Source organism: Malania oleifera, chromosome 10 (assembly GCF_029873635.1).
Source record: "Malania oleifera isolate guangnan ecotype guangnan chromosome 10, ASM2987363v1, whole genome shotgun sequence".
Lineage (NCBI taxonomy): Eukaryota > Viridiplantae > Streptophyta > Magnoliopsida > Santalales > Ximeniaceae > Malania > Malania oleifera.
This window is the reverse complement of record NC_080426.1, coordinates 84,108,262-84,127,191: the sequence shown is the minus strand read 5'-3', so window position 1 is coordinate 84,127,191 and position 18,930 is coordinate 84,108,262. Positions and strand designations below refer to the sequence as shown.

Here is an 18,930-nt window from a genome sequence, read left to right as displayed (position 1 = left end):
AGGGTCACACTTATATCCATGGATATACAGATGCAGATTGTGCTAGATCGCCTTTCGATACGAGATCCACCACTAGGAACTGTATCTTGGTTGGTGACAATTTGGTTTTCTTGGAAGAGTAAGAAACAAAATGTGGTGGCAAGGTCAAGTGTTGAGTCAGAATATAGAGCTATGGTTCACACTGTTTATAATATATGCCAATTACATAATGACTATATTACCCTTACTAACATACTCGCGCAATAATGCATAGAAGTAATACTAAATAACTAAAATAACCAGTAATAGGACTTCGGCAATGGATGATAAAGGGAGGATTCTAAAGAACAAAATTCTTGTGAGGATGAAATTCAAAGGAATACTGCTGTTTTGGGGAAAAATCTACTAGCAATGAAGCTAATTTTGATGAGTTCAGAGATCAAAAAGTTTACGCTCGTCGAAAAAAGCACTGCAGATGGGTGTTGAGATGAGGTAAAAGTTGTGGTGAGATAACAAAAGAAGTTGTAGAAGATATTCAAGAGGAAGTTTTAAGTATAGTAAAAAAGCTAATTGTTCAAAAGGGGGATACAAGGAAGAGGGTCAGTTTCTTCAAGGAAACTAAAAAATTTGTGGGCATGTCTTGGGCAATGATGGTGTTGACTTTAATTTTGATTCTAATGTAGGTTTGCTTTTGGACAAGATTCAGAACAGCATGGGTATGTTTCTGATTCATCAGATATGCTTGGGGATTTAATGTTGCGCTGCAACTTCCAATGAAAGGCTTGGAGGGGATTAGCATTTTTGAGAATGATGATTTGGTTTCAAAGAAGATGACATCTCGGGTGTTTTTCCCACTCAAGGAGACTTTTGGAAAGGATCTTCAAGCTCCGAATTTGTTAGATAATTTGGATTTACAATTTTATGATTGTGGAGGAAACAAAATTCAGTGAGATGATGGTAAAACTACAGGGAAAAGGAGAGGGAATTAGCTAATTTGAAGTATTCAGTGAATTACAGTGGGAAGGGTTTAAAGAGGAGCTTTCTTGGTTGATTATTGTCAGTTTTTCTTCTTTTTATTTATTTTTTTGTTCTTTTTTAAATCCAAAAACAAAAGACAAACAAAGAAAAATTTACCAAAAGAAAAATAAGAAAACCTCTTTTTTACCCTTTCCATCGTAACTAATTGAACAGTGCAAATTTGCTAACTATCATCGCCCCCTTTTCACCTTACTTATCAGTTATCACCATCAAATTTAGCTTCTTGATCTCCAGGATCGGACAGCCATAAACCCATCTTCCTCATAAGTTGTTGAGCTTTTAAATGCTCATTAATCTCCGCAGCAGGAGAGACAGGGTGGGCAAAATAACTTCTCTAATCCCATCATTCATTTGCCGCTCTTTGTCCATTCCATAATTTCCATCATCCTCAAAATAGGAAACCCTTTAAATGTTTAACAAATTCGCTAAAACATGGGAAATATTACCAACTACATCGGAGGAATCTGAAGCACACCCATATTGTTCATGAAAGCCATCCAATAGTAACTAAGCAAGCCTCCACCACAAACAAAATTGCTTTCAAAATCACTCTCATCATCAAACACATTACCCTGTTTCATTTTTTTCTTGAGATTATCAACCTTACTACCCTTCTTACATGAACCTTCCTCTAAACCATTTGAAGTTTCCTCAATACAATAAGCACCATCCGAACTTTTGTTTTTTCAAACTTTTACATCTAAGTTTTTTTGATTGCCAACAGTAAAATTCTTCTCAAACCCAGATTGTGTTGCTGCTCGACAAATATAAATCTTGGTACACTCGACCTTTTCAAAATCCTTACCAGTAACCCACACATCAATCTCCACCATTATTTCCTTCACAACACTGCATCTATAGTCAGTCCCCTAACAAATTGCGACAAGACTCTTCACCAAGATTTCGCTTTTTCTGTCCATATTCCCATAACTACTTGCCACCAATGAATGATTTCGGGACTATTTTTTTTTTTAATATGTTGAAGCTAGCAAGGAGAAGCAAATATAGAAAAAGAGAACAAGAAGTCTTTGAACATAAAAGGAGAAAAAATAAAAGCCGGCATCATCTTAATAATGGCACCCACTCTCATTTAACATCCTGAAACAACGGCCCTTAAAACAGCCTGCTGCCCTGCGCTATAAGCCCAACGAGGAGCCAAATACTGCACCCTGTCCCAAAGAAGATCAACTGACAGACTCACTCTAGAAAATATTCTAGCACTACTTTCTAAACAAATTCCTCACAAAACAGGACAAAGGGCAAAACTCTACAGCTTCTCAGCATCCTCACCCTTCTCAAAACCAGAAAAAGGAACACTCAAGAGCTCCTCTACCAGCTCCAGACATACTCGCACTTTGCCAAGAATTCAAAATAGTGTATTCCACAATCCCCATGCAAATGAACGATGTAGAAACAAATAAGAAAAATCCTCAAACCTACTCCCACTTATGATCTGGAGACAAGGCTTTAGAAGGTCTCCTACTTCGCAGCAAATTTTTTTGTGTTAGCTCTATTATGGGCCACCAGTGAAACAAAAACCTTAATCTTAGAAGGGACTTTAGCCTCCTATATGCTCCAATGAAGAGAAAAACACGCATCAGCCTGGACCAAACTTACACAAATAATCCCACAATCCCAAACTCCAAATTCTACCATCACTCTTGCTAGGGATATAACTAACCTCCAGAGCAAAGAAGAAAGCTCTTTCAACTGTGTCATTCAAATCCCTTCTAAAATGAAGACTCTAAGAAAAAGAAAGGAGAAAATCACATAGTTTTGGCAAGAAAGACAATACAATTGAGCAAAGGAACAAAACAATGCCCCCTCCCCAAAACACACACACATCCAACAATCTTCAAAAAACCAAATATGATTACATCTTCACAACTGAAACTTTGTTAAAAAAAGAAAGGGTAAAGCTGCAAAATGAATCTCCAAGGGCTCTCTAAAGAACCTCTAAAACCAAAATTGGCATCCCACTCATTTTCTTATCAGCCAAATTAACTTTTAATACTTTCTCTTATAACAAAAGGAGAGATTTCATTAGAAAGAGAAGAAATTTACAAATACGAGAATAAGACATCTCCTGTCAAAATTCTAGAAACAACCATAAAAAAAATAAAGAAATAAAGAAACTAAAAACACAGAAAAAATACTTTGAAATATCAAAGCAAAAAATTTCTACAATCTCGCTGAATTTCTGAAAAGCTTGCTCCCTTTAAACAACCAGAGCCAATGCACCATAGAGAAACAAAATAATAAATCTTCTCCCAAACCAGCTGCCTGCTCAATTATATCCCTGAAAACATCCGTGCATTTCGCTCCAACCATTAACCCGACAGCACTGCAAATATTCTACATTTCCAAATGGCAGTCCTATCCCTTTTCCTTCCAACGCCCTCAAAAGAGATAGCCAACATTCCATACACCGTCGGTGGACAAACCCAAACATCTCCCAACATGCCAAATAAATTATTCTAGATGCTCCAAGCAAAATGACAGTGTAAGAACAAATGTGGAGCCGCCTCCGAATTCAAATAACAAAGCACACAAACATCTGGAGACGAGGCCTTCAAAGGTCTCCTAGTTTGCAACAGATTATTAATCTTGATTCTATTAAGCACAGTCAGCCAAAGGAAAGCCTTAATTTTTGGGGGAGCTTTGGCCTTCCAAATACATGAAAACAAAGGAAAACAGGAGTTGGAATGGATCAAAAACTCAAAAAAAATATATATATATACATATATATGTATATATACAAGAATAAACCCCCGAAAGATCCAAAGCCCAAGACTGAGTATCCCTATCTAAAGAAAGATGACAATTATTCAAGACAACAAGGAGGAAAGTTCCATCATCTCTCCATCATTTAAAGAACTTTTAAAATGAAAGTTCCGAGAAACCAGAGGGCTACCATAGTCGAGCACCAAAAAAAAATCATACTATCTTGCCCTGAGCTCAATCAGGAGAGGGGAGGAAAGATGTGGATAGAACATCATTCCCCAACAATAAATATTTCCAAAAATGAATATGAGCACCCCTCCCCACAACAAAATTAATGTGACTGAACAAGGGATAAATCTGAGAAATAGATTTCCATGGACTCTCCAAAGAACACCACAAACTAACATTGGTATCCAACTACTTTTTATAACTTTGTGCCAAAGAGAATTTGCCTCCAAAGGAAACTGCCACAACCATTTAACCAATAAGAGCAGCGTTTCTAGACATCAAATGACCAAGACCCAACCATCTCTCCTTTCAACCAACAAACCACCTCCCAGTTAACCAAATGATCTCTTCCCTTACCTGCACTAACCAACAAAAATTCTTGTAACCTCTCAAGCTTTTGAGCTACCCCTCCTAGATTACCAAAAAGATATAAAATGTACTGAGGGATGGAAGAACTACTATTTGTAATAAGAGTAATTCTGCCCAAGAGAATAATGCACCTTTCCACCCATCCATGATCGAACTGCTTGGCTACCTTAAGCAAGCGAGATTTTCCTCCCAAAGGGATTCCAAAATAAGACAGACCATTCTAGAATGCCACACCCAGCTAAGGAGGTCATGTCCAAAACCCTCACACAGCAAAGATTAACCACCCCAACACCACTCTTCCCAAATTAATACTAAGACCAGATACCCTCTCAAAAATATGTAAGATAGTGAGGATGTTTACAAAAGACTCCACAAAATCATCTAAACAAAATAATGGTATTATCTTCAAATTGTAGATGTGAAATTACCACCTCCATTCTTCCCACCTTAGAGATCATTTGGAACCACTTATAGAAAGTACTTTTCTGGAAAAAAGTATTACCTAGAAAAGTACTTTTCTAAAAGTGGTTTGGCATTTCTTTTTTTTTATAATAAAAGAAGAATCCATTAATAGAATAAGAATACACAGCTAGGAGAATAAGACATCTCATTAACAAAATCTGGAAAATCCAGATTAAAAAAACACGAAGAAACAACCTAAAGACTGAAAAACAGAAGAGAGAAAAACCAGCACAAATTAACACTCCATACATAATGCCAATCAAGCTGAATATCAGAAAAGCTCAGCCCTTCAAAACTCCCTTCTCTCCCACACACCAAAGAGAAACCAAATAATGTATCTTTTCCTAACAAGCAACTGAGACGACTTCTTCCCTAGAAAAATGCATGCATAATGCTCCATCCACAACCCCCAAAAGACTGCAAAAAAAACACGTTTCGAAAGCGCTATCCTTTCCTTTTTCCTGCCAAATTCAGCAAAAGACACTGCCAAAAAATCCTCCACTATCTTAGAACTCACCCAACATTCGCCTAAAAAACCAAATAACTTATTCCAAAGTCCAAACACTCCAAGCATAGTCCAATGAATGAACAAATGCAATGAAGATTCTGGACAATTAAAGCAGAGAACACAATTGTCTGGAGATATAGCCTTCAAAGGTCTCCTAACCTGCAGCAAGTTATTGGTATTAATTCTATTACGAGCAACCAACCAAATAAGAGAAGTAATTTTAAAGGGGACTTTGGCCTTCCAAATGGAACTATAGAGAGGAAAAGATAAATTAGACCTATTCAAAAAATCACAAAAATTTTCACAAATAAACCCCTGAAGGATCCAGCATCGAAGACTGCCTATCCTCCTATAAAGAAAAACAACAGTTATTCAGCAAGACTAGCAGAGAGGATAGCTCTACCATCTCCTTATCATTTAACAATCTACGAAAGTGGAAATCCCAAGAAGACAAAGAACCACCTGAATCAACAATGGAAGAAGAAATGGACCCATCCTGCCCTGAGCTCAGGCGAAAAAGGCATGGAAAAGAGGTGTACAAGACTACATTCTCCAAAAACGGATATTACTACCTCTTCCCACTAGGAGGGAACGAAGAGGGGATAACTCTGAGAGACAGCTTTCCACGGACTCTCCGAAGAACATCTAAATCTCAAATTAGTATCCCATCCATTCTCGTCTAATCCATACTTGCTTTTAAAAACCAAATGCTTGGATTTGCTTTTAACAACCAAATGCCACAGGGAGGAATTCTCTAGCAGAAACTACCAAAGCCATTTAGCCAAAAGAGCTGTGACTTTAGACGCTATATTTCCAATACCCAAACCACCCCCTATTTAGACGTAGCCACCTCTCCCCAACTTACCAAATGATCCCGAATACCCCCGACCACAACAAATCCCTTATAATCTTCTCAATCTTATTAGCAACCCATGCTAAATCTTGAAAATCGAAAGAAAATATAAAAGGATACTAGAAATACAAGCCTGGACTAGCATAATTCTACCACCAAGAGAAAAAAAGTGTCTTTCCACCAATCTAGTCTCTTAGAAACCCTTCCCACAACAAGATCCCAAAAGCTAGATCTAGGGTTAGCCCCCAAAGGAACCCCAAGATAGGACAGCGGCCAATCCAAAACAATACACCCCACCTCCATAGATAGCTCCCTAACACTCTCAACAAACATATTGATAGTCGCGATATCGCTCTTTCCTATATTAATCTTAAGCCCAAAAACCTTCTTGAAAAATTGAAGGAGACCCAAAATATTCTTAATGGATGGTTTATAGTCCTCTAAAAAAAATAAAAAATATGCAGTATCATTGGCATACTGAAGGTGCGAGACCCTGACCCCCTCTCCACTACCCTATCCACCAACCTACTCAAAGAATCAACCATTAAAACAAATAGAAACAGGGAAAAAGGGTCACCTTGCCGAATCACTCTCGTAGCCTTAAACAAAGATTTAGACTCGCCATTCACTAAAACCGAGTAATTCACATTATGCAAACAGCCTCTAATCCAACACATCATCTCTCACCAAACCCCTTCCACACAAAACTTTTATCCAAGAACCTCCAGCTCACTCTATCATAAGCTTTCTCAAAATCCAACTTAAAGGTAGTTCCCTACTTCTTCCTTTTCCAAATATCCTCCACAACCTCATTAGCAACAAGAATGGCATCCACAATTTGCCGCCCCCCCCCCCCCCCAAAAAAAATGCACTCTAAGTCTTAGAAATAGTCCTATCAAGCACCGTAGTTAGCCTATTAGCTAACAGTTTACTAATGATTTAATAAACACTAGAAACTAAGCTAATAGTCCTAAAGTCGAAGTCTCAATAGATTTATTTTTCTTCGGCACTAGAGTTATGAAAGTGGAATTGATACTCTTGCTTAAAACCCCATTCCTATAAAATTCATTAAAGACCTTATGCAAATCATCCTTAATCCACCTTCCAACAATCTTGGAAGAAAGCCATATTAAAACAGTTAGATCCTAGAGCTTTATCCTTCTCCATCCAAAAATTGTGGCCCTCACTTCCTCTTCCTCGAAAGTTCTATCCAACCAAACCACCTCCTCACTAGACAAAGGGTCCCACTCTAATCCTTCAACCATAGGTCTACTATCATACTCCTCAAAATACAAATTAGAATAAAACTCAGTGACTTCAGAAGCAATTTGACTCTTATCAGATATAATGACCCCCCTATCCACTTCTAACTCCTTGATCAAATTTTTTCCTTCTTTTCCCAGTAGTGATCCTATGAAAAAATATCTAGAATTACAATCACCATCTCTGATCCATTTAAACTTTGTCTTCTACCTCCAACTTCTCATTTCCTTGAAAATCACCTCCTCCAATTCCTTCTTCAAAGATACACTTCTCATATCTTCCTCCCACTAGTCTATATTTCTTATTTTAAGCATTTTTTTCAAATAAGTACTTTTTTCATAAAAATGCTTTTTCAAAAAATATTTATTTTCCGAAAAAAAAGTAATATGGAAAGTACATTTTTTGAAATAAGTATTCACTTAAGAGTAAAGCAAACACCACTCATTGACAAAAGTGCTTAAATTTAAGCATTTGTCATAATAAGTACTTATTTTTAAAGATGTTCAAAATGGACAAACCCCAAGCCACAACCCTATCTATCATCCTACTCAACAAATCCACCAGAAGGGCAAACAAAAATGGGGATAGAGGATCCCCTTGCCTCACCACCCTAGATGACCTAAACCACTCTTTAAGTTGCCTACTAAACCACTCTTTAAGTTGCCTATTGATTATCACTGAAAAATAAGCATTAGATAAAGACCTTGAGGAGCAGTTTTTTAGGAGAATGGGCAGCAGTTTTTATTGCGTAAAACTTGCATGGGCCATGCAAGTGGCTGGCCCAAAAGAGGACAAAAGCTGCTGCCCCATGCGCAGCTAAAAACATAGGGCAGCTGTAGGGTTAAGTGAGAGGAGAGGTTGGGCGCATAATGAAAAGGAGAAGGGGCCATGCATAAGAAGGGAGAAGCCGTGGAGAGATATGGAGACTGGGGTTGCTGTGCGAATAAACGATAGGAGAGAACAGCAGCCTTGAGAAGGGAATTTTTTAGGTTTTCTTTTGAGGAACAGCAGCTGCTTGGCTTTATTGGGAGGCTGCTAGGCGCAGAAGGAAAAGGAGGACAGCAGCTTCCTCTCTCCTTCTCTCCTTTTATTTCTTTATTTTTAATGCCCACTTTAATTCATTGTTTTGTATACTTTATTGTTAGATTGAGTTGCTCCTTTATTTTTATTGTCATGCACTTTATTGTTTTGAATGATTCATGGTTGGATTAATTTGTTCCTTTAGTTTTAGTATCCATTTAGTTTATTATTTGGAATGATTTAAGGTTGGATTAATTTGTTCCTTTACTTTTAGTATCCATTTAGTTTATTGTTTTTTAATAAGTTATTGTTCGGTTAATTTGTTGCACTTGTTTTTGTGTAATTTGCTGATTTGATTTGTGTTTATGGGCTGTTTTACAACTCAAGGAGATTAGAACCTAGTTCAATTTCAAGGTGCACACAAAGTGTTTGAAAAAATGCCCCTTAGAGCATAAACATTATACTTTGCCATTTAGTTGGAAATAGTTGGATTAGATAATGTTGATGATTATGATTTAGCTCCTTGAGCAAAGATAGCCATAATTCATTCAACACGTCCTCAAATTCCTCTAATTTAGGGACAAGAGTAATGTTAGTGCTAAGAACCTCGGAGCATAATTCCTAAACTTGTTATATAACTATGTTTCCCTTCTCACTTGGTTATATAAACATGCTGCATTTAAAATTCCTTTAGTTCATTGAGTGCACATTTATCAATCTCATACAAAAAAAGAACGAACCATTTTTGGGCTATGCCCAAAAACCCCGTTTCACTGTAAATAACATTTTAATTGGTCGTAGTGTTTAATTCTCCTTTATTTTTTATAATAGCTAAATTTGGAATTTAAACATATTGTTTCCTGTGAAAATGACTTAGGGACTTCCCTAATACTACTTGGTGACACTCTTATACATGGGAGTTATTCTCTAAGGTTTTTAGACTGAGTCAAGTTTTTGGCGCCATTGCCGGGGAGCAGTTATCTTAGTTTGAAATTTTCCTATTATCTACTTTTTCATTCCTTTATTTAGTTTTCTTTGTTTAAATTTTGTACTGTTCACTTGCTCATTTTCATCATTAGTGTTATTAGTTTCTTGTTTTTATTCTTTATTGCAATTTATTCTGCCTTAGTTGTTTTGAAGCATTTTATATTTTTGGCACTCATGTTTGATGTCGTGGGCTAGGGATGACACAAATAGATTGTATCGCGTGCATCATAGTCCAAGTAATAGTGTGTCGAGTGTTGAATTGGATTCTAGCCTTAATTTTGATTATGAGGCTGATTTAGAAAATCCTTTTTATGTTTGATAACAAGGCTGAACAAGTTCCTAGGACACTTAAGGATTATCTGCAGCCCACACTAACCACATGACCATCTTACATCATATTGCCTGAGAATGCACAAAATTTTAACATTAAGCATGGAATGATGTTCGTGATACCTCAGTTTCATGGGATGGAGTCTAAAAATCCATATCAGCACTTAACTGATTTTGAACTTGCTTGTACTACATTCATGAATAGGGTTGTTACTAATGAGATGATTAGATTGCGTTTTTTCTTTTTCTTTTTCATTGAAAGACAAGGCTAAGGCGTGGTGTAATTCTCTTAGGTCAAATCCTATTGCTAGCTAGTCTGACATGCAAAAAGAATTTTTGTATAAGTTTTTTCCCTTACAAAGAACTCAATCTTTGCAGGAATAAATCAGTCAATTCATGCAAAGAGCTGATGAGACATTTCATGCAAGCTGGGAAAGATTTAAAGAACTGGTCAGCATGTGTCCTCATCATGGGTTCAAGTCATGGCGATTGGTGAATTATTTCTACACTGTTTTGACCCCTGAATCGAAGCAATTTGCCCATACAATGTGTATAGGGGATTTCTTCAATATGGATCCTAATGAGGCACTTGGTTTTCTTGATTATTTAGCTGAAAACGCTCAGCAGTGAACTACTAGGATTGACAGAAAACCAATTGCAGCTCAACCATTGAGAGCAATACCTAGTGAAGGGCGATATGACTGAAGGATGACATTATTGTTCAAGCACATCTGGCTGCAATCACAAGAAGATTGGATGTTATGGAGATGGAAAAAGTGAAGGCAGTAAATAAAGCTCAGGATGTTTGTGGTCTATGTACTAACACAAGTCATAAAATGTTGGAATGTCCTACGTTGCCGATGTATCAGGAGAATGATACAAAGCAGCCTCAGAATGTAAGCTGGGTGGGTCGACCTCAGAATCCACCAATCTCAAATACTTACACTCCAGCATGTCGGAATCACCCTAATTTTTCATGGAGAAATGATACAATACAATCAAGCCAGCCAGCTGCACCTCCTCAGGGAGCTTTTCAGCAATTCCCTGTGGCTCAATATCAATAACCTTTTCAACCTCCTAAGAAATCACTGGATGATTTAGTTGCTCATATGGCTGCCATCTTTCAGCAATTTATGGCAAGCCAAAATATAACCAACACTTTGAATTCTCAGACTATCAGTGAAATCATAGGCACACTTAACAAAATGACGACTACTCTGAACACTTTGGAGAGGGGTAAATTTCCAACATGTAAAATTTAATAATAAGGAATTTAGTATGCTTTGAGCTCAATACCAGCATTTCCCCAAAGTAGACCAACATATGTCGAAAGCATGCAAATAGAGAAGTAACTTCTCTTCCACCTCAAAAACTTGACTCACTTTAAAAACCTTGGAGAATAACTCCCAAGTATAAGAGTGTCACCAAGTAGTATTAGGGAAATCCCTAAGTCATTTCCATAGGGAACGGTATGTTTAAGTTCCAAATTTAACTATTATAAAAATAAATGAGAATTAAATACTACAACTAATTAAAATGTTATTTACAGTGAAACAGGGTTTTTGGGCATAACCCAAAAATGGTTCGTTCTTCTTTTGTATGAGATTGATAAAATGTGTACTCAATGAACAAAAGGAATTTTAAATGCAGCGTGTTTATAAACCCAAATGAGAAGTGGAACATAGCTACATAACAAGTTTAGGAATTATGCTTTGATGTCCTTGGCACTAACATTACTCTTGTCCCTAAATTAGAGGAATTTGAGGACGTGTTGAATGAATTATGGTTATCTTTGCTCAAGGAGCTAAACCATAATCATCAACATCATCTACTCCACCTATTTCCAATAATAAATGGCAAAGTATAATGCTTATGCTCTAAGGGGCATTTTTTCAAACACCTTGTGTGCAACTCGAAATTGAACTAGGTTCTAATCTCCTTGAGTTGTAAAACAGCTCAGAAACACAAATCAAATCAGCAAATTACACAAAAACAAATGCAACAAATTAACCCAACAATAACTCATTCAAAAACAATAAATTAAATGGATACTAAAAATAAAAAAACAAATTAATCCAACCATAAATCATTCAAAACAATAAGCTAAATGGATACTAAAACTAAAGGAACAAATTAATCCAACCATGAATCATTCAAAACAATAAAGTGCATGACAATATAAATAAAGGAGCAACTCAATCCAACAATAAAATATTCAAAACAATGAATTAAAATGGGCATTAAAAAGAAAGAAACAAATGGAGAAAAGGAGAGAAGGAAAGAGGAAGCTGCTGTCCTCCTTTCCCTTCTGCGCCCAGCAGCCGCTGTCCCTCCAATAAAGCTAAGCAACTGCTGTCCCCCAAAAGAAAACCAAAAAAATTCCCTTCTCAATGCTGCTGCTCTCTCCTATTGTTTATGCGCACAGCAACCCCACTCTCCATATCTCTCCACAGCATCTCCCTTCTTATGCACAGCCCCTTCTCCTTTTCATTATGCACCCAGCCTCTCCTCACTTAACCCTATGGCTGCCCCATGTTTTTAGCTGCGCATGAGGCAGCAGCTTTTGTCTTCTTTTGGACCAGCCACTTGCATGGCCCACGCAAGTTTTACACAATAAAAACTGCTGCCCATTCTCCTAAAAAACAGCTCCTCACGGCCTTCTCTTTTCTTTTTCGAATGAGCCTCCATTTGCATTGAATTGGGCCCCTCTTTCATGCAATGTTGAATTCAATTATTGCATGGCTTATTCAATTGCTTGGGCTGCATTTAATTCATCTTCATTCCAATTGCATGGCTTTAAATTGCATGGGGCCTTCACCTTTTGCATTTTTGTTTCACCTTTAATTCCCGAAAGTGCCCTACAATAATTAAACACAAGTGTACGTAAATTTACGGGCAAAATTAGAATAAAAAACCTAATGTTATAAATTGAACTCCATTTAAAATAATGTGCATAACTTGGGCATTTAATCTAATTTGCAATAACCAATAAGCACATTTAAACACCTAATCATGCAATATTTGACACGTAATCACACCCACCTTATCCAATTCTCCACGTATCTCCAAAACATTCCCTACAAAGCACTCTATCCAAGAATTCCCAAATAACTTTACCATAAGCCGCCTTCTTTCTATAATCCTCCACCACCTCATTAGCAACTAACTGAGCATCCATAAAAGCAATCTAAACAATAAAAATAGTACGACCAAGGATGGAGCCCATATGAACCATTTGAATAATCATTTAAAAATCCTTTTGTAGAATTTCTTTGTGCTATACAAGAACAATCAATCAATCTCCTCTTCTCCACCTGTGTAGCTTCCAATTAGCAAGACATAGATACTCTTTTGCTTCTAGTTTTTTTACGCTTAACATGCCCATTACTACTATCCCCCATTCCATTAAATGCTTGGTCTTAGAGAGACTCTTTCTATGAAGTTTTCCCTCTACAATTGTGGACCCCCTCGTATTCATATTGATCAGAGGCCCACTCACCCAAAAATTTATCTTAGGCCATATCAACACCACATTACACATGTTTCATCAAAAAAACTCCATTGGCCCACCAGAGAAATTAATTTGCCCTTACCACCCAAGATTTGGCTCAAGTCCAACACAATAGTCAAGTATCCCAGCCCACTGAATTTTAGTTACACCCCATGACCTACCCCACAGAAATCAAGTTGCTTCCAGAGGCAAACACAGTACTCCACATCCAAAGGTCCTGGCCTGCCAGTACTGCACTAACAAGTGGCTCCACTTGCACCACTACACCACAGCTCACACATCATTGTTTTCAATCCACCACCACAACCTTACTCCACGAAAGAACTTTTCGCTATTCTCCCTATAATCTTGAGCTGACAAAAACAACAATTGAAACTCTTGCACAAACCTATTCCAACCATATCTTTTAGACCCACCAGATACAAATATGGGGAAAAAATAAAAGTTTCCATTCCAACAACTCCAAAACTTCCCCATCTTCATGGATCTAATTTTCTTCCAATAGTCCGCCCTCCAAACCCTAATTCTTAGAAAACATCTCCCCAACATAGCAAAAACCAAACACTATCCATCATAGAACGACTTTGCTGTCACCAAAACTGGATTATACTCAATAACAAAGACAAAATCTTCTTTCCCTACTTTATGCGGTCTCAAAGGATTTCCCTCTGACTTGGGCTGATCGTTGCCTGCTATACCCTCTTGTCATGGCATGCAACAGCCATAGCTGCCAAAATCAATGAGGAGACAGCTACAACAGCAGACATGAGAGTAAAATAAATACCACAAACCATTAATCATGCTTTACCCACTGCAGCATCTTCTGCTGTTCCCAGTTTCTCGCATTCACTGCAAGTAATCTGCAAATATTTTAAAGTCAGACATGGTCCCTTGAATGTACATTAAAACTTCCTCGCCACCATCAACAAGCTATCTGATTCACCATCCCTTGCGTTTGTAGTCATTCTTATCATTTGTTAAAACTGCTGTCATTTCCTCAACATCAGGGTTCTTGCCAATTGTTTTCCACACCACTAAACACTGTTGCTTCAACATTTATCTTGCATGCATAATGATTGTTTTCCTCAGCTTTAGGATTTTTTTATGCGATAAGAAGAGGCTCCTCACATAAATTGGCAGAAAAAGATTCATGTAGCCGACCCCATTTAATGGGATGTAAGCCTTGGCTTTTTTTTCTTTTTTCTTTTTAAAGAAAAAAGAATGCACAAAAATAGAAGAATAAGAATAATGTGCAACAATGGTATTTGGGAAACTGGTTTCTTCATTCTAAGAAATGTCTATGCTGCAGAAATATCACCATATGGCAAGAGACTTGTTAGTTGTCACCTCTTCCACATGGGAGCTGTTTTGACAGATCCATATTTGGAAAGATATTTGGACACTTGTTTTTTTCTTCATAAATTACTTCATCAGAATGTGCTTCCTATTAGCATCATTCAAGGATTGAAGCTTGTTGATTGCAGGATTTAATCTCTTTGATGCTACTGAACCTAGAGAAAGTTTTTAAGTAGATAAACATCAAAAGTGGAGATCAATAACTGTTGACAGAGTCATGAGGACAAGGATAGTTTGGAAGGGAAGGCAACGTTATGACCATATGACCTAAAAAGAATAATGAAAGTTAAGGTGTAATCCCAAGAGGGGGGTGAATTGGGTATTTTAAAATTTAATGCGGAAGTTTAAACTATTTGTTTTTCACGAGTGATCTAAATACTCTAATCACCACAAAACTATTTTCAGCAAACAACTATACCAATTTTGATATTCCTAAATATGAAACCAAATCACAAGATTTACAATATTTTCAGCAGATTAATATTGATAACAATATGTTCAACCACACAAATTTATGCTAGTATTTGAATAATTAATAAACCAATATAGTGCAATTCCAGCAGATTAAATCAAGTTTAAATCCATAGCTACAGCAGAGTTTGATCAGAATAGGTATTCAAATCATTTACGGCATCCACAACTCAAAGTTAAACATTCATAGCATTCCCAAATCAAAATAAATCATTCACAGTAGATAAATTTCAATATATATGCACTTGAAAGTAAAAAGATAAGGGAAAGAGTGACACCGATATTTTTGACAAGGTTCGGAAACCGTGCCTATGTCCTTGCCTCAAGCAATTTGCTATGAGGATTTTCACTAAACCCTCCGTTCAATAGGTGGAGCACCTCTCTCCTTCAGTAGGCAGAGACACCTCTCAAGCAAAAACAACCCTCTTGCTTGTCAACGATTCACACCCAAACCGTCAGTTGACAAATAAATCAATAGCTGATTTGTACAAGGAAAAACTCTCTCAATAGAGCATATTTGTACATGTAAAAACACTTTAATACTCTCAAAAGAATATTTGTTACGAAGCTCAAGATATTGGTTAGGTTTTCTGGGTTTGAAAGCTTAGAACTTTGAAGGATAAAACCATAAAATAGTTTCAGCAAGGGGAAACGGCGCACAGCAGATTTGCAATCTAAAATCAAAGTGTTTTCTTGCTATATGGTTGCCCTAACACAATTAGGGTTAGCCTTTTATAGCTAGGTTTGAATTTTGACCATTTGTGCAAGTTTTGGTAACAACATATTCAAAATCAGAAAGATATCACATTGTTTGCAAAATATGTCACGCGCTTCAATCGACTGAACTAGGAGTTCGGTCGCCCGAACCAATTAAAAATATGAATTTCGAAACAGGCAGTAGCTTTTCGGTCGACTAAACTCTAGGTTCGGTCGCCTAAACCCGTTTAGTTGACTGAACTCTCAGTTCGGTCTCCTGAACCCGTTTGGTCGACTGAACTCTTAGTTCGGGCGCCCAAACCAACATTGTCTGGACTTTAACAATGGCAGTAGCCATTCGGTTGACTGAACCATAGGTTCGGTAGCCCAAATTGTCTGATGCCAGACCAGTTTGTTCAGATTCTTGCATTCGGTTGACTGAGCATAAGAAACGCCCGAACATCCTGAAATTCAATGTTCTTTTTATTTTTGATCCCAAAACTCATTTGTATCCTTTTGAAAAGATATTTGGACTTTGTAAAGACATTTTCCAAGTTGTTAAACAGGTCTCTAGGTCCAATGACTAATCCTAAGAGATTCATAAACAAATACTAATTTGAGAAGTACTTATATGAGACTTATATTACAATAAACATAGAATACTATCTAAGTCATGTCTTTAAGCTTTATCATCATCCAGACTCTTCTTCAATAGTCATTCTTCATTTTACTTGTGTTTTTCATGGCTTTACATCATTCATTGTGCTTGTAAGCTATAATACCTGTAAGTACACTTGATAGCACAACTAGATTCCTTAGTTTGTCATTATCAAACGAGATTAAGTCTTGTTAGGCCAACAAATAATACTTAGTTGATGTCCTTTCATTACCAATTAATTGTAACTGATTCTGTTAGTTGTCACATCAATTAATTGAATTGGTTAGATTTGTAGTTAAATCCGTTTTTAATTAGATTGTTCTCTAGGGCATTATAAATAATATTACGGAAAGGAAGAATGTAATCTGGAACTTGTCAACTGAATTGATTCCTATCTCTCATCTCTCCTAGTATCTCATGCATTCTTCAATTTCTATTTTCTTCTTCTTTTTCTTCTTCAACGTCCTTTCATCTACTCATCTTCTTCTCCTCTATTATTCAAAACATATTCTTGTCATCCTAACAATGCTGTTGAACTGTGTTGCTTCGCTCCTGTTAGCACAATCAATTTTAACCCAAAGTTTCAATGTGAAGAAATCTAATATATTGAAGCTGACGCCTGCCTGGCAAATGTTTCTTCTTTTTTTTTTTACTTTCTCCTCATTTTACGATCACAACCAACGAACAGAAAAAAATCAAAAAAATCTAGAGAACATATATATTTAAATACTATTAGGCTATGTAAGGAATCCATGTTAACTCACATGATAAGGGCATACAAAGCAAGATTTTTGCCCACTTCCAGATGCAAGAAGAGAAGCGTGATGGCGACAAACATTGTGAAATGCGCACACATCTCCATTATCATCTCGACATACGACAAACTCTACATTTCCTAATCTGTTGCAGACATCTTATTAGCCATCTTCGAACAAGGATAGGATCCTGGAAACAACGAAAGGAGAAGAAAATGCAGTGCAAGAGTTTTCATATTCTGGTGTTAGCGAGAGGTGACGTGATCAGGATCCGTTAACCGTACCTGCCAGTGAAAAAATCACGAGGATTGTTTATCTGTTCAGTGCAACCTGAGAAACAACAATAAGGAAAGAGCTGAGAATCATTCACGACAAAGCAAATGCATCGATTACCAGAACAACTGTTATGCGCCCATACATAAATACATGTAATTGTTTCCCCAAGAAGGCGTTCGGCAGCCGTGAAAACGGAGGGGAAATGAAAAGAAGAATGAAATCACAAGAATTACGCCGCTGAAAATTTCAAAAGGCGAAACGGAGGAGGAGAAGCCGTAATTTTTTCTACTAACCAACGACCTGCCAGCCTCTGTAGAAGACGCGGTCGAGCTCCAAGGAGAGAAACGAAGGGCGGGTGTACCAAGAACTGGGAGGAGTTAGGGCTTCTTGTACAGGGACTTTGGGGTTGAATTGCTGGACCAGCCTTTGAGCTTCCACTGAAGACGCATCCAACGGATCCGAGCAAGAGGCGATTACGGATCGACGGCGACGAGGAGAATTAGGGGTTTGGATTGTGGTCTTCTTGAATTGTATTTGCAGGGCTTCTAGATGGTGGAGAAAGACTGGTTTGAGCATTGTCGCCATTGCTGGCTCCGCATTGCAGCCCGTTTCCTTGCAAACGTCTCCTTTCAACTCGTACGTTCCTACTTCTACTTCGCGGACAGCGATCAATGTACAAGTGAGAATGCCAATTCTAACATTTTAATTCAATTCTCATCTATCAATTCTCTTAGAAGATTAATTTTCAATAGTAATTTTATTAAAAATATAGAGAGAATGCTTGTTCTCTTCTAAAGTGAAAATCAAAGTGGCCTTGAAGTTGAAGGATCTCTACTCTCCCCGACGCACGCACCCATCTCTCCCATTGTACCTCCTCAAAAATCTACTAAATTAATGAAATCAAATTGCAGTCGAGAAGTTAATGATGGAACCAAACCAAAGCTAGGGCTTAGCACTTTCATTCCAAATTGAAGTTCCGGCAAGTTGTTCTTCATTCAATCCTTTGGTTTTTTGTGATAAAATTTGTTTAATTTATGGTTTTATTTCATTCTTAAGCTATAGTTGGAGTCTTTGTTGTAGCCGTTCTTTATTCTAGTTTATGATAAAATTTTTGGTCCAAGTTATTCGATAAGTTTTTATCGAATGGATCCATCTTGATTTCTTATCTTAAAGTTTCTTTTATTTACATGAAAATTACCATCTATTCTGACGGAGCTCCTGTGGGAAGAAAATCTAAAAGGTTGGTTTATAAATTGTGATCAAACATATTAAGCAATGATAGTTACACGATTATCTTATAACTAATGCACATTTGATTTTGATCATATTCAAGCTAAATAAAAGCTATATATACTTAATATGACCAAAATGAAGACAACATTAAAAGGTATAAATAGTTTATACGACTTAGGTAAAAACAACATTTATATGAGTAACATTACACTG

At 37.1% G+C, this 18,930-nt stretch overlaps 1 protein-coding gene across 4 annotated transcripts in view; it reads right to left on the bottom strand.

Moving 5' to 3' along the window:
• Positions 1-18,509, bottom strand: part of LOC131166257 (choline monooxygenase, chloroplastic) — a 50,085-nt gene extending 31,576 nt beyond the window's left edge. For 2 of the 4 annotated variants that reach the window (XM_058124621.1, XM_058124620.1), the window contains exons 1-3: positions 17,778-18,500; positions 17,493-17,538; positions 17,218-17,353 (exon numbers count right to left, since the gene is read on the bottom strand). In XM_058124621.1, the coding sequence (XP_057980604.1) occupies positions 17,218-17,353; positions 17,493-17,538; positions 17,778-18,069 (474 nt within the window). In that variant the 5' untranslated portion in view covers positions 18,070-18,500. Of the gene's footprint in view, positions 1-17,217; positions 17,354-17,492; positions 17,539-17,777 lie in introns of all 4 variants that reach the window. The other 2 variants (XM_058124619.1, XM_058124622.1) reach the window with 2 other exon arrangements.
• Between the last annotated feature and the right edge of the window lie 421 nt (positions 18,510-18,930).